Genomic DNA, 16,874 nt, shown 5'->3' with positions numbered 1-16,874 from the left:
GGCGTGTGGAGAAAAAAAAAAAAAAAAAAAAAAAATGTACTAGCCAAAGGCGATTCAATTGCCATGGTGTCCATAGACGGTTGAGACTACAATGTTCAACGGCTGTTCTGACTCACAGACTGCAAGTTTTTTTATATTTAAAGGATTTGCCACTGATGATTCAAACGCGAGTTTTGAGCAGTGTAGAGTAGCGCTTGTTGTTTGTCATTTCTCCAATCACAATTGCAGACATGGTTTTGTGTTTACGCGGCGCGATGCAACGCGTAAAAACAGTACAAGTCATTATAATCCGTCCCCACTGGATGCAACAAATGTCTCGTTTATAATGGGTTTTAAAGTTTTTGTCTCGTCGCTCCAGCCTGACAGGGCATCACAGTATGGTAAGGGGCGTAACATTTCCATCACACGCTTGAGGTATTCGGCCAATCACAACACACTGGATAGCTGGCCAATCAGAGCACACCTCGCTTTTCAGACCGATGAGCTTTGTAAAAATCGACGCGTTTCAGAAAGACGAGGCATAGAGGAGAAACAATAATGTACAGTATGTGGAAAATAGTGTTTTTTGAACCTTAAACCGCATAAACATTTCATTACACCAAATACACCAAATAATGTTCTTTTTAGCAACATCATATGACCCCTTTAAGGGCATTTCGCGATTTCAATCATCATACAGTAACCAGCAACAACCACCCTTCCTCTCCTCATCGAAGACATGCGATGCAGTACTAAACTGTCTCTTGCTGTCAGTGCTTGTAATGATTTTTGCATCTTTCTCGGACAGCTTCAAATGTTTCCACACTGCTGACATGTTTGCTGCATTAGCACGCGCCTCTATTTGATCGCATCACGTCATTGTTCGGTACATTTTATTTGGTCTTTTCGCTTATTCGGCCGAACACCGAAAGAGCTTTTTTTTGCTATTTTCGGCCAAATAATTTTGGTTGCCGAACATTCGGTGCATCCCTACTATTTACACCTCTGTCTCTGAGCAAGCATGCAGCAAAGTAGTCCGTGTACAATCAAGTAACTGTAGTTTAATTAATGTGCATGCATACTGGACAAAGTTTAGTCAAAATGCTACAATGACATTATCTTGGTTTGTTAGTCACAAAAACTTCACATTTTAAGATACAAGATACGGTTTACGGACTTAAACTTGCATGCAAATGTAATTACTGAGACCATAAGAACATGAAAAAGGTCTCACTGAGGATCAAAATGCCCTGCAAGAGGTACACAAAATGAATACACTTCTAAACTAGTATCGTTTAGACGTTTAGACTTCTCTTGCCAGCTACGTGCGAATGGAAGGGATTCATGCAACTCACTATCTTTTTCAATATCAGTTTCATAAGTTAAGTTACACAATATGTGAGAAAGCCAATCAGTCACACTGTTAACTGATTATCTGATGTCACATTGGCTACGAGTTGCTCACTGAGGTTGTCGACACTCATACAAAAAATAGAGCATGTGGTAGTCATGGGAAAAACAAAACCGGCCTTAATGTTTGATAAAACCTTATACTACGAATACATATTTGATTAACATTATAGGTCACACTGACATCCTTTCCATCTTGCAAGAACGTTACACTGAAGGTCACTAGAGTCTCAATATAGAATCATATATTGGAGATCTGGTTAAATGAAAGCAACAAAAAAGTTAGTTTGCTAATTGTAAAGGGTGAAACAAAACATCATCTCTGAAATGCAAACTCATGTTTATAAAGGTGAACAAGTTCACACCATCTTTCATTCATCATTCAACAATCTTCTTTTGACAAGAGCGATAAACATAAAAGCAGTCTGAGCCGGTTTTCAGCCATCTGTGTCAGAGCACCAACCCGCATTGTTTTTTTCCTGAAACCAAACCAACCAACGTGGCCTTGCCAAAAGAGCAATGCACAGTGATACCAGCACAGAAAAAAAACACTAAAGGGGGAGAGAAAAAAAAAAAAAAAAAAAAGTGGGGGAGGAAAGGCCCACCAAGTGCGTGTGATTGCAGTCATTAACACCGACAGTCTCTTTAATGCACTCGGCAAGCAAGTCACTGATTAACCAATCCTACCTCCCCAATTTTCCCATTTCACAGGGAGCTTTAAAACCCTGTTAAGAGAGGGCAGGTCTTATGGCCACCTGTGGTTTGTCTCTTGGGCTTAAGCTTAACATACACGAGGTGTGCATCATAGCAAAAAGGAGGGGCTGCACTCAAAACAAGCTCCTTGCACAAATGCTCTCCAGCAGCATTCCTTTTATTTAATTCCCCTCTTCAACAACCCCCACTAGAAGCTCTAACAGCAGCTGGGCATAATTTATATCTGTGCTACTCCACATTATATGCATGGGCGGGGGTTTGAAGGGGGTGTATCTGTGGCAAGTAACTGAGCACAAAGACAGGGTGAGGGTGACACAGGATGAGACGGGTGGGTAGCTGGAGAGCGAGCGGGGGTTAGGGCCATAGAGCTGTTCCATTTGCGTGAACTGGTCCTTTTACACAATGCTGCTGTAATTAAACGGATGAGTTTTTTTCTTTCTTGCTGTGTCGTGCAAGCTCACCCATACAGGGTTAAAAACTATTGCCCAGGGAGAGCTGTGCATTCTCTGTGCATGCTATGACGTAACGCAACACTCATTTCACCCCAAATTTAAGCGGTTCCGTTAGAAGGACTGGTTAGACTGCAGAATTTCAGTGGCACGGAAAAAAAACAAGAGCTTGCGTGCGCTAAAAGTAGGGATGGGTACCAAAACCCGGTATTTAATCGGTCCCGGGGCTAAATTATGAAAGGCCGGAGCATCGATAAGCTCTGACGTTAACGGTTCGGTACTGGAGAAATTAAAACACACATACATTTATTATTGCTATATATACACATTATCTTGCAAATTCTCTCTCACCAGAGTCGCCAGCTGTTTTACAAACATTTGTCTAAGATGCATTTTTGCTATTCGCAATTCAGAAGCGAGGTCACGCCCACGCGGAGTTTCAGCACGCGCAACATGAAAGCCCTGTTTAATTATGATAGAAGAGAGAACTAAACATTCAAACATCTGTTTACACTTTAGGCCTGTGGCTGTTTTAAGCTAATTTTATTTTTTTATTTCGATTTTGGCTTCTAAGGATTATGCAAAAGAAGACATGAGGTAAAGCTATTAAAAACTAGCTGCGTTTCGTATTGCGCAACTTCTTTCCCTTCACAGCGGTGCACGTTCGTTCCTCCCTAAAACCCAAACTTAACGTCAGAATCAGCTCCATCGGTGATTGTTGTAAGATGCCGTCTTTACTGTTGCTAAATTGCGGGACATGTTTGTCTGTCTAGGGATGGGTACCGAAACTCGGTACAAAATATGTCAAAATGGCCGGCTTGGAGAGTATTTACTTAAACACAGTTTATGTCTTAAGTGGAGGAGAACAGTTGGGAGAAAATCCGATGTGTGTCAATATATTGTCTTAAAGTGACAGACTGGCGCTTGGGCCATCAAAATGCAAATCTGCTCTTAATCTGAATAACGTTATAGCTTTAATAAGCTTTAATCTATCAATACATACTCTGAAAACTATGAAGTGTTAATTTACATTTGATTACTTTTAGATTTCTTTTGTAGACTATTACTTACCTGAACAGTAATGTTAGTAGAACTTCATGGAAAAATGACAGCACTGTTTATATCATTTCATTTGTATATTTGTTTTATTGTATTTGTCAGTTTGTTTTACTTTGTTTCTTTGTTCATGTTCTTACTGTATCTTATGTATAAAACACAAAATGCCTGCACACTGGTGCATTTACAAATTTATGTTTTATATTCATTTCATTAAATATTTATTTTACATTTCAGAATATAAAGCAATGTTAATTCAGCTCTTAATTTGTCATATATATAAAAAACAAAAAGTACCGATAAGAATACCGTTAAAGTACCGAATCGATAAGCAGCATCGGTAAGAGTAGTAATACCATTAAAACCTTAACGATACCCATCCCTATCTAAAAGTCACGGACACTCAGAGAAGGTGGATTTGGAAAAAAAGAGGACGAGAGAACTTTGACCTTCACTTCCAGACCTGCTGTCACCCAGTCTGCCTCCGGCACTTGTCTGCGTACCAGCTGAGGACCTGCAGGAGGGTCAGCTGGGGCAAGAAGCCATGAAGCTTCACTGTTCCTCTAGCAAAAGACAGTTAAAGGCTTTAAAGCACAATCATCACAACCATGACACGGGCATAATACCGAGGAAGCTTAACTAGATCTATTTCCTGAAGGTGATACGTTGAACTGAATACTTTTATTCAGCAAGTTTGCACTAAATGATCAAACCGACAGTTAGAAAGACATTTATAATGTTACAAAAGATTGCTACTTCAAATAAATGCTTAAACATTCTTTTAAACTTTCTATTTAAAAGAATCCTGAAAAAATATATACTTTTATAAAATATTAAGTAGCACAACTGTTTTTAACATTGAAGAAAGTTTCTCAGGCACCAAATCAACATGATTTTACTGTATTTTCATCAAATAAATGCAGTCTTGGAAAGTATAAGACTTCTTTAAAAAAAATAAAAAATAATAAAAACGTTGTATACTTGGAAAAAGTATTAATTTCACATTGGGGACACAGACTGAAATATACTAATGCAACAGCCTTCTAGGTGAAGAAAAATAAATACAAAAAATTCTCTCTCATAAGTCGTCATGTCAACATTAGTGTGTAAAACTCAATTTGACATTCCCTCAGGGCTGATGATTTTAAGGTTGTATATCGTGAGGCTCTGATGACTGCCTGTAGACATAGAAGGGCATAGAAGTGACCTGAAGAGAATTACTACATTAAATCTGCTACCAAAAAGCCTGAGGATGCAGAGAATGTAGCTTTAAGCAGCAAGTTGTTGTGTGTGTGGAAAAAGGTTGCTTTGTTTGGCAAAAAAAAAAAAAAAAAGGGGGAAATGGCACAAAAACGTGCATGAATTGCATGCACACCAATATTAACAGCGGATGTGATTATGAAAGCATCTATAGATATTTTGAAAGGTCTGATAAAATACTGACAGAGAAGCTCAAATGGTAGAGTGTAGATTTATGATTATTTTTTACATAATTTCCACCACTTTTTTTCTGCCCATAAAAAAAGTTTATAAAAACTTTAGGGAAAAAATTAGGTATTCTCTTAGAGAATCGTGTGCAGCAAGTCCCTAAATTTAGAAAACTTAAATATCTAAACTCACTGAGAAACAGCTTCAGCCATTAAAGTCCAGCAGCTCTCATTTGAATATTAGAAGACTCATCCATTCCAAGCAATTCATCTGAAACTGTTCCTCCATCTTCTGTGTGGCAGGGAAGAGGGGGATGGTCAGCGGGAAGGGGAAAAAAAGCCTGCTTGTTTTGCAGCACAACAGGCCACTGCAGCCCTCCTGCTAACCCACGGCTAGAGAGGAGGGGTTGGAGGGAAAGGGCCTGCACACAGCGGTGCTGTTCCTGGCGTAGATTGAAAGCATGTTGTCAGATAACTGAAATACCAGCCTTGAAAGCGCCGTCCAATACCAGTGTTTGTGCGCACATGTCAATGCAGGGGGTGCCTGACCCACATCTTACGTGGTCCTCAAGATTTGTCACAACCAGTCATTGGTTAGTTAGCACCAGGACGATTTGCACGAATTTAAAATGGTTACATTTAAAATTAATTTTATCTATACTCATTTTTGTGCTACGTACAACTATGGGATCGATTTCCATGTTCATTGCATCAAGGCCCACAAGAGACTTTTTCGAAGTTTCATTCAGGCACATACTAAGGATATGAATCCACAGATATTTCAATTGGTTTAAAGCTGCAGTGTTAAGGTGTCTAAAGGCCAAGGTAAAGCATACCACTACCAAAACAACACTATTTATCATTAACATGAGTTTGTGAACCTGGATCTTGTATGAATATTTTAGGCAATGAACTTAAATGATTATAAACTACATTCAGCAAAATATGCCATCATACTTGCATTGTCACAAAACTACAATTTTATATTTAAAGCATAAAACACAAAAAAGTTACATTTGGCTGAGACATCAATACAACAAGATGAAAACACCCCCTGATCACTAGTTTAAAGTGCTAAAAACTTGGTTATGAGAACTAAGTTGCCATCCAGTTAGTTCAATAAAAAGTTACATATACTAAATCGCTTAGAATTTCTCTGAACATGAACTGCAATTCTGAAGCTTATGTAACTCACGCAAATCATGTTTTCTCTGAAATCACTCCAGTATTTTGATAAGGGTGAAGTTATGCCTTGTAAGCGACTTTGCACTAGATACGAAATGTGTACTGGAACAACATGTTGGATTCAAACTTTTCTCTTAGGACAAAAGAGGAACCAGCACTTGACTTTTCGATTTGATGCAACTAGTGAACAAGCCCCGGCAACCACAAGAAAAGGCAAGCGAGATGAAAAGCCTAAAGCGACTACAAAGCAGTCTCACATCTGCTCCGCCATACCGGCTTCATATCTGCTCAGAGTGGACAGACACACATTAAAAGCTGCCATCTTAGGTTAAAGACTTGAGAGGCAGCGAGACAACGACGATACCATCTTCAAACGACTCTTTGTTAGATTGTTAGTTGAAATAGTGTTTTAAATAACTTTATAAAAGCTAAATATTTTTGAAAAAATTTAATTTAAACGACAAAATGCGGATGCGCGTTAAAAGGGCATCAAAAACACTACAGCTTTATCTGCCTGGATTCACAATGTTGTAAACGAAGCAAGTGCTTTTCAAGTTTCGTGTGAGGTATAATATAAAGATTAGATACTAATACCTGTTCGACTTCGCGCATAGTACGAGATAAACAAAATCGAAAACTTTTGAAAACACGGAAACTCGTCCAATAATAAACCAGGTGCATTTTTTCAGTTCCCCTCAAATAAAGTGTCGTCCGATCCCCCCTCCTTTAAAACCCGTCTACCTGTTGAGGGGCAAAGGGGACAAAAGAAATGAGATGAGTTGTCCAGCTAGCTAGTTAGCTTGTTGTGAGACAATGAAGTCGACGCTGTCCGTCTCCTACAGCAGATCGGCCACTTCCAAGCAGCTAATTACCTCCGCGCACGCCTGCCTCTCCAGCGCACTTCTCACAGCCGAACAAACGATAAAAATTACAACATTCCCCAGCCCAGAAAACAAGCCACATCTATGTTCGTAGTAAAACACATCCGAGCTGTAACTCCTATAAACGAATAAATAAAGAAAACGAGGGAATGACCATCTGGCCTCAAGCAACCTTCCCCGGTATCTATATTGTCCTTCGGACGAGCGCACTTTCCGACTCGCTTTTCTGTTTCCACATACCATTACGAGCCTCATCCAGTGTCACAAGCGAAAAACTCAAGCACAACAACTTTGATGCTATCCTCACGTGCAGTTTTGTGCGCTTGAAAACTATTTTTGAGTGAAATTGTTGATACAAGGGAGTCGGGGATCTCCCTCATTCAGCTCGGCCAATGATTCACCTCTACGTTCAAACCACCTCGTGTCTCAACAATTAGCTTGCTAACGAACGCTCACTTTGTGTGATTTTGAAAAAAATGAGTTTTAGCAATTCGTGAAGGATATAAAGAACATAAGCGTTGTTTTAGACCTTGAAGGGAATGAATTGCTTGTACGCAATTTAACTCGCATATTTCTCGCATCCACTCCTATAGGGATCAGTGCGGCTCTATACAATGCATTGCGCGTGAGCTAAACGAGCTAATGTTAGCATGTGCTCGAGCTACTTTGAGATTCTTCGACAAGTTAAAATACAAAGAAACGGGGAAACTAGCGTACGGGTTCAGTTTTCCCTGTTAAGGTTTGGATTAAAACAACTTTTCGCTGTTTTAAAACACTGTTTATACCGCGGGTACCACCGTGGTAGAAAACAAGTTAAATGTACGCTCAAAAGCATTTTTCTCACAATGAAAGTACGGGTATATTTGTACAACAATGGTAAAAACGTTTGAAACCAACTAATACGTTTGTGTACGACTGATAAAGTTGGTGGATTCAGATTGTATCGTTAGAAAGAAAGGCGATTCCTTACCCTACTCAACGCGGGTCAGTTTAGGGTTTTCACCAATTAACTCCTCTTCTTATATCCCGAAAATCCGTTTAAATACGCGAATAACTGTCGAAATTCAAATTCTTTCGGTGAAGTCGGCGTCTCAGCGTCCCGTCCTCGCCGACTCTGCTTCTCTCCTTTGTGTTAATTTCACTCAATTCGAGTTTAATCCGATCGATCCAGGCTCGCGTCCTCTCCTCTAGACTCTCGCGCTCGCTCACCTTCCACAGACACGGGGCGCGTGCATGACTTGCTGGATAACATGCGTGCGCGTGAGTGACCTCGCCGGGCTGTGACGCAAGTGCCAGGTCTTTATAAACAGTTTTGTGAAACGTATTGTTTCGATAATGCAGTCTTGCGTGGACAAATTCCTTAATATTTCATTCAGTATTCCGAGTTTTTGAAACTTTATAACGTTTATGTTTTATCTAACATAATAGATGAAAGAACATTGTGTAATTATAAACCTTGATATCTGATTTTGTGTTTTAAGTTTTAAAACATGTTTGTGGGCTGACTGAGAAACTCTACAGCTGCTTTATATGTAAACAAATGTGTGCACATAGTATTTAAATGGTTTTTAATGGCCTTCTGTGAATAATTTTTCTGTATCGGTACCTGTAAAAGTAGAACTAAACAAGACAATTAATATGCTGTGGTTGCTTTTCCATTCACAACTTTACAATTATTAGAACAGTTATACGCAACCAAGCTATACACATACAAGCGGAATTTACCTGTCTCGAGAACCAGCCAATCCCTGTTGGCGGCGGTACCCCTGATGTTCAGCCCTGCCCTTGATCTTTACGTCAGACCTATATGCACGTAAACACATTTGGGTTGTTGCATTCCTCTGGCGCCATTATAGACAATGCTTTGTTGTTATAAGTTGTGGTTATAAGTTGCATTATCAGATGATTTCACTTCAACTAATTTTCTATGCTAAAAAAATAAACATTAATATAAAGAAAAAAGCAAATATATATTTTATCGGACATTTTTTGTCGTATGCAACCCACTACAAAGCTAGCCCCGTCGCACAAAAAAAGAAAAGAAAAAAAACTACGCAAGCAAACTGAGTTTAGAGGGTTTTATTATATATTTTTTTTCGTGGTAGCATTTAATTTGAGAACACAGCAAATAAAGTCGAGGGTCACAGTTACTCCAGGTTTGGCTTTATCACACCCCATTCACAACAGACAAGATGTTCACCATATATCTATTAACAACATAGTGCCAAGAGAAAGCAAGTCTTTACACAATCACTCAGACACCGAAATTAATGTGGATCTGCACTGACTTTACACAGCGGACTGCATTGGAGAAAATTAACTTTGAAGAGAGGGAAAAAAATATATATATTTATATGCATACAAATGCATGCATATGTGACGACTTGTATGGATATATAGGTATAGGCATGTATGCGTGAGTGTCTGTCTAATGGATAAGTGAGTCTAGCGTTATCATATGCAATATATAATTGCACGTAATTACTGAAATGATCCTGTGTAACATGAACGTGTTATTTATTTATTTTGAAGTCCCAAAATCTTTTAAGGCAAACAGCAGATCTAGTTCTGGAGATGTGATCCATATCTGGAGCCATGATTTTAGAACACAGGTAAACACAAATTTGGCATTAAAATAGGAATATAGAGCCAGAGTTTCTTTACAGTGAGGAGGATTGGGGGCACGGATACGAGGAGTCAAGGCAGATGGCAGGACCAAACTAAAATAAATTAAGTAAAATATTACCTTAAAATGGTGTCAAAGCGTTTTTGGAAATATCGCAATACTGCTGCAGTTTCAAGCTCTATACATACAGTATAGAATTTAAGCAAATTCAGTACAGAATTCTAGCTCGGTCAACATACACCAAAGCAAGAAATGATAACTATATATACAGAATGTTAATGATAAATACAGATTTAAAACAGTCCTGCTTTTTTCTTCTTTTAACTTCTTCACTTTGATAACAGCTGTTCCTTTTTTAGACCAGCTCTACGTTCCTTTTATTTTGACTTCAGGGTTCACCACAGTTTTCAATGAATTCACCCACATAAACTGATTAAAATACTATAGATGAATTTGTAGTGTTTAATACAGTTCAGCTTGAAGTCAAATGGGCAAAACAAAACAAAAAAAGACAACTTGCTGAGAAACAAACATGAATATATTTACCATAATAACTCCAAAGCTCCTGTCTTTTCTTTACTAGTAACCATATAATGTCTGCTGTAGCCCAAACAGGCTTCAGGAGTTTGTCAGGAGGTTTGAAGAGGACCTGGACTTTATAAACATTTTTTTGTTGTATCGTTTTGGACAGCCATCTAACATATGATTTGAATCCGGGGCCTGGGCTGTGGGAGGTTAAGAAAATGTTAGTGAGCCCGACCAGTCCAGTAGAAACGTAAGGGACGGAGTGGGACGTGGAAGTGACTGGAGGGTAAAGGGTAGTGCTCAGCAACAGCCCCCTCCGGCTTGCTGTCCTCCCTGACTGCCGCCCATCGTGGAGTTGGTGGCAGCATGCTGGGGTCCAATCTTGATGCCGTTAGCCTGCGAACACAAATAAAACCCGTAACCATATATCTATTAACAACATAGTGCCAAGAGAAAGCAAGAGAAACACTTAAACCCTCATTTCCATTTCAGATGACAAGACCTCACAAAAGTTAAAAGAGCTCATGTGAAATTATGGTGATTTAGTACTGTCACATAACGCTGTATTATGCAGAAAATACCAGCCCCTGTAGGCCTGAATTAGTGGGCCGCTTTTGTCAGCACTGAGGTGGGAGAACCTCTGGAGTGTTATTCCAGTGGTAACACAAGAGACGCAGGGAAACCTGCCAGAGCTTTAAAAACACACACACCCAAGCTGGTGGCACTTTCATTCATCACACAAAGGTATCTATCTCCATGCCAACTTTTCCCTTAAGCGGGCTCGCGTTCAAAACCGACACGCCGTAGCGAGGCTGCGCTTTTGTAACTTTCTCAGGAAACTACATTGCGCCAAATCTGATTTATAGTGATCTGGGGTGAGCTCACATGTGAGCCTCGAGGTTCCTGGCCAGGATCTCTATCAGCTGATGCGGTTTGGACTCTGTGCCTAAACTTAAAAAACAACAAAACAATAAAAAAATACAAAACTTTTCCTACTACTGCAGTAAAATAGCTGCAGTGGGCTCACCTCCATCAAACTGGCTGTAACTTACAAGATGTGAGGAATTTACGTGTTGGCTACCAGCCAATAGAGAGAAACTGAAGGGCCAGAGGGCTTGTGTGGAGCTTTCCCTGGAGTACATCTGTGTTCCTGGTAAGTCATCATCCTGCTCCTTCCTCTCACTTCAGTTGTACATGCATTTATAATTGTATAAGTATTCACTACCATTACATTTCTGAACATTGTAGAGGCTGTTACAATGCCTGCAATCATATGCAAACCAGTATAATAATAACAGATATGCTCTATTGGCTATTACATCGGAATTTGCATAGATTTGAGGACAACAATGTGGCTACTGTGGGAAAACATTACCACAGTGGGTATCAACCATCCAATGTGAGACTCTAGTATATGATTTTACTCTTTTATTAAACGTATTTTTTAATGAAAAACAATGAAGTGTTTGTCATATTAGCAGCAATAGTTGCATGCATAATTACCTAAACTGTGAACAAGTTACATTTAAAAAAGTTTGAATGATCATATAGTCCAACCTAAGAATTCACGTCATTGGTTAAGCTGGTCGCAGAGCCACAATGTTGACTTTTTTGTCTCTCTATATTAAATAGGGAAACTAGCAAGTCTGTGCTGAAAGTTTCAGAATCTACCCACCAAACCATACATAATGGATTTCAGTGTAATGCTACAGGAAGTCCTCTTGACCCAATTATTTTTAACTTGTAACAGCAAACAAAGAATGTGCTTCCTTTTCATATGGGTTACCTCGTTGTTTATATCAAAGACTCCCTCCTGGATCTTTTCATAAATTTCCTTGGCCGTGTTGATAAATGCCTGAAACACAAAAACCCCCGTTCTTTTAAAGCCAGCTCTAAGCCCTGCTTTAGCTTCTTGGCTTCCACCGCAGAGATCCGAATGTTTTTCTCCCGAGTCTGTGCGTAATAGTTGCATGCATAATTACCTAAACTGTGAACAAGTTACATTTAAAAAAGTTTGAATGATCATATAGTCCAACCTAAGAATTCACGTCATTGGTTAAGCTGGTCGCAGAGCCACAATGTTGACTTTTTTGTCTCTCTATATTAAATAGGGAAACTAGCAAGTCTGTGCTGAAAGTTTCAGAATCTACCCACCAAACCATACATAATGGATTTCAGTGTAATGCTACAGGAAGTCCTCTTGACCCAATTATTTTTAACTTGTAACAGCAAACAAAGAATGTGCTTCCTTTTCATATGGGTTACCTCGTTGTTTATATCAAAGACTCCCTCCTGGATCTTTTCATAAATTTCCTTGGCCGTGTTGATAAATGCCTGAAACACAAAAAGAGCCATAATGTTATCCTTGTGATTAAAATGCCATCCTTCAACTGCTTAAGCTGATCAACTCAAACAGAACTTCAATGAGACCAATGCAAATCACAGCCAACATTGGACACAAAACAATACCGCATACTGGAATCAATATAGTTCATGAATAAATTAGATCAGCTTGACATATTCAAAGAGTCAGAGTTTCTACAGTTGATGGCTGGTGCCCCCATCTGGCTGAAAGTGATGTTGTCTATTATTATTGGAATGGAGCACACATTGGTCACCCAGAGAAAATAAACATGGCCATGTGCACGGCTCACCTTTAAAGTGTTAAGCCCGGCTACTGGCACTTTGTAGCATAATTAACAGCAGCTTTGCTTTTTTGGTGCAACTGCCTCTCAGCTCTCCAGAGCCATCAGTCCTCTGCGGCTCAATTACCACCGAGAGAGAAAGAGATGGCTGAGCGAGTGCTGCAGATGTGTGTGCTCATAATCGTGCATGTGTGTGTGTGTGGCAGGGAATCTATGAATATGCATGAACCTTAAATAGGAGATTGAAACGTCATAAAGGGGTGCCACACAAGTGCTGTTTTACCTCTTCTACGTTTGATGCAGTCTTTGCAGAAGTTTCCATGAAGATCAGTCCGTGTTCTCTGGCAAAGGCCTCGCCTTCCTCTTTCTTCACCTCTCTCCGTGACTCCAAATCACTGCCATGAGAAAAATCTGATTTGAATTCAGATAACACCGGGCTGTGAAGAACTACCATTCAAAAGTCTCTTACGTTCACAAAGGCTGCATTTATTGGATTAGGAATCCAGTAAAAACAAAACTATTGTGAAACATTATTACAATTTAAAATAACTGCTTTCCTTTTTAATGCTTTAAAATATAATTTTTGCAGTCATGGCAAAGCTGAATTTTCAGCAGCTATTACTCCAGTCTTCAGTGTCACGTGACACTTCACAAATCATTCTAATACGCTGATCTGGTCTTCAAGAAACACTTCTTATTATTAACAATGTTGAAAACAGCTTCATATTTTTATGGAAATGGTGATATATTTTTTAAGGATCATTTGATGAATAGAAAGAGATGCATTTATTTGAAATGTATATATATTTTTTATATTATAAATGCCCTTACTGCCACTTTAGATCAATTTAACTTGTCATTGATGAATAAAAGTATTAATTTCTTTCAAAAAATAAATACACTGACATCATATGTTTGAATAGTAGTGTAGCATTTCCTACATATTAGTTACCAATATATCATCCAAGCAAATTAATCTGCTGATATTTGACCAAATTAATATTTGAGATTGAGCATTAGCCAATAATCATGCCTGCTCAAAAAGCCATGTCAATGGAAAATATATTTAAAATTGAAAACCTAAACTGAGTGAATGTGGTGTAAACTGGTGCATTAAACACCAGAGTTTAGATCAGGGGTGCCCAAACTCGGCCCTGGAGGGCCGGTGTCCTGCAGAGTTTAGCTCCAGCTTGCCTCAACACACCTGCCTGGAAGTTTCTAGTATGCCCAATCAGACCTTGATTAGCTGGTTCAGGTGTGTTTGATTAGGGTTGGAGCTAAACTCTGCAGGACACCGGCCCTCCAGGACCGAGTGTGGGCACCCCTGGTTTAGATCATTTTAGAAATGCTATGTACTCTCATTTTTCTTATGTCATTTGCTGCAACTAAACGGTCACGTGCCAAAAAATAAAATAGGCCATTTATATCAATATGTACTACATAAATAAATACATAATAGACTATAAGTACCAATAATAATATTAATAATATAAATATTAAAATTAAAATGTATACAGACCTTTTATTTCCGATGAGCATGATGACCATGTTAGAGTTGGAATGTTGACGAGCATCTTCTAACCAGGTTGTCAAGTGGTTAAAGGTGTCCCTTCTGCAAATATAACAAACAACCACACAACTAAATAAAAAAACAATAACGAACTAGCAGTGAACAACCTTTAAAATGAAGTACTGAATCAAGAGTAGACAAGATAGTAAAGCAATGGAGCAGAACAGAAATATGAGAGCCATACGAGATGAGTTCAATCTCACCTTGTGATGTCATAAACTAGCAGAGCCCCAGCTGCACCTCTGTAGTAGGACCTGGTGATTGAGCGGAAGGACTCCTGTCCGGCCTGAAACACACACAGACACAGTGATAACACCACTAGTAAAAGCCAGTTTACGAGGAACAATCAGGTGCCAACAATGTCCACTGGGTATGTTGCACCTTCACTGTGCGTAAACCATCTTCACCACAGTCCCTCCAGGCTGCTGTTGCCCTAGGAACTCCAGCTCTAAAAGATCACAGTGTCTCCTCACCACCAACTCTCCATCCCACAATGCTTCTCCAGAGCGTGACGCCTGTCCAATCCGCCGGCCCCCAGTGCACGGACACCGTTCATCAGCGTGTTACAATGTAAGAACCCAGCCCCTTTGGCAGCAGGCAAATAAGCCAGGATCACGTATTTGAATTCAATAACCCATTCCCCGGGGCAGCTGTTAACATTAGAGTTAATGGAGCCCATTGTGAATAAATGATGAATGACACCGTTATGCCTGCCATCTGCTGGAGTGAAAGGTTACAGGAAGGCCAGACATGCAGATTTCTCCTGTTACTCCATCCAACACTCCCCCATCTTCTCTAGCTTTATCACACAGCTTGTTGAAATAACCTTGAAATAAATTTATGGTGCATTTAAAGACACGCTAGCATCTAGACGACATCATCGCAACAAAACCACACTGAACAACCACTGCATGATTACCCCTAATTATCCCGACTCTGGATTTTCCTTAAGATAGCCTCCCCCATGCAAACTGCCTATAAAGAGGAAAACATCTTATTTAATGTTTAACATGACTTCTTTTCATTTGCACAGAGACGTCATTAAAAATAAATAACTGTTGTACATCTCTTAATTCGTTTTTAAAAGAGTATATAAGTGTACAAAAGGAAAAATAAGATATTTCGATATATAAAACAAACGTTGATGCTATGACCACAATATCATGGATTGAACATCATTCATACGTTGTCTCCCTCTGCTGGCCAAAACGTTTGTGCAGCTGGGACATTATCTTTCATCGATATAGTTCATAACTACATTTCTTATACAAGGAGAATTGAACAAGTCTGCTCTCGAATGTGTCCAAATATTGACTGCTACACTGTACAAACATTTATACATGTTGGCAAAGCACTGATCCATGTCGATTTGAAATGTTTTAAAAAGCTCTGTCATTTAAACAAACATACTCAGTTACAAGGAATGCTTATAAAAATAAACTATTTCTCAGGGTGGCATATTTTGAAAGACATGAAATGAAATGAATGTCTACATGATTCACTGAAATATTTCATTTTAGGTCTTTCCCTATGAAGAGCAGCAGCTGTAATCACAGAAAACAAAAAAGGAAAGAAAACATACACAACCTTTCAAAGCTTTGGAGTCAACAAGGCATTTTATAAAGAAATTATTAAATTGATCAAAAGTGACAAAATAAATTTGTAACAAAAGATTACGATTTCAAATAAATGCTATTCTTTCACACTTTCTATTAATCAAAGAATTCTGAAAAAAAGGCATCATGACATTCTTCAGATATCAGCACAGCTGCTTGTTACCATGTTTCTTAAGCGGCGTATTAGAATGATTTCTGAAGATCATGTGACACTGAAGACTGGAATAATGCCTACTGAAAATTCAGCTTGGCCATCACAGGAATAAATTACATTTTAAAGGGGTCATATGATGTTGCTAAAAATAACATTATTTGGTGTAATGAAATGTGTTTATGCGGTTTAAGGTTCAAAAAACACATTATTTTCCACATACTGTACATTATTGTTTCTCTATGCCCCGCCTTTCTGAAACGCGTCGATTTTTACAAAGCTCATCGGTCTGAAAAGTGAGGTGTGCTCTGATTGGCCAGCTATCCAGTGCATTGTGATTGGCCGAATACCTCAAGCGTGTGACATTACGCCCCTTACCATATTGTGATGCCCTGTCCAGCCGGAGCGAGGAGACAAAAACATTAAAACCCATTATAAACGAGGCATTTGTTGCATCCAGTGGGGACATAATTACAGATTATAATGACTTGTACTGTCTTTTTACACGATGCGTTGCATCGCGCCGCGTAAACATAAAACCATGTCTGCATTTATGATCATGACAAACAACAAGTGCTACTCTACACTGCCCAAAACTCGTGTTTGAATCGTCAGTGGAAAATTCTTTAAATATATAAAA

General features: G+C 39.1%; 2 protein-coding genes across 2 annotated transcripts in view; both read right to left on the bottom strand.

Moving 5' to 3' along the window:
• The window catches only part of chd7 (chromodomain helicase DNA binding protein 7), a 52,250-nt gene extending 43,911 nt beyond the window's left edge, over nucleotides 1–8,339 (bottom strand). The window contains exon 1 of the mRNA XM_016486210.1: nucleotides 8,072–8,339. The gene's annotated coding sequence lies outside the window, so the exon portion shown is untranslated. The remainder of the gene's footprint in view (nucleotides 1–8,071) is intronic.
• A 1,286-nt stretch (nucleotides 8,340–9,625) lies between these two features.
• LOC107688426 (ras-related protein Rab-2A) overlaps nucleotides 9,626–16,874 on the bottom strand; it is a 14,023-nt gene continuing 6,774 nt past the window's right edge. The window contains exons 4-8 of the mRNA XM_016486082.1: nucleotides 14,671–14,753; nucleotides 14,417–14,509; nucleotides 13,181–13,292; nucleotides 12,518–12,586; nucleotides 9,626–10,648 (exon numbers count right to left, since the gene is read on the bottom strand). Coding sequence (XP_016341568.1) covers nucleotides 10,553–10,648; nucleotides 12,518–12,586; nucleotides 13,181–13,292; nucleotides 14,417–14,509; nucleotides 14,671–14,753 — 453 coding nt within the window. The 3' untranslated portion in view covers nucleotides 9,626–10,552. The remainder of the gene's footprint in view (nucleotides 10,649–12,517; nucleotides 12,587–13,180; nucleotides 13,293–14,416; nucleotides 14,510–14,670; nucleotides 14,754–16,874) is intronic.

This window comes from Sinocyclocheilus anshuiensis, unplaced genomic scaffold (genome assembly GCF_001515605.1).
Source record: "Sinocyclocheilus anshuiensis isolate Anshui unplaced genomic scaffold, SAMN03320099.WGS_v1.1 scaffold329, whole genome shotgun sequence".
Classification (NCBI taxonomy): domain Eukaryota; kingdom Metazoa; phylum Chordata; class Actinopteri; order Cypriniformes; family Cyprinidae; genus Sinocyclocheilus; species Sinocyclocheilus anshuiensis.
Note: the sequence above shows the minus strand (reverse complement) of the source record. Positions and strands in the feature narration are given on the sequence as shown.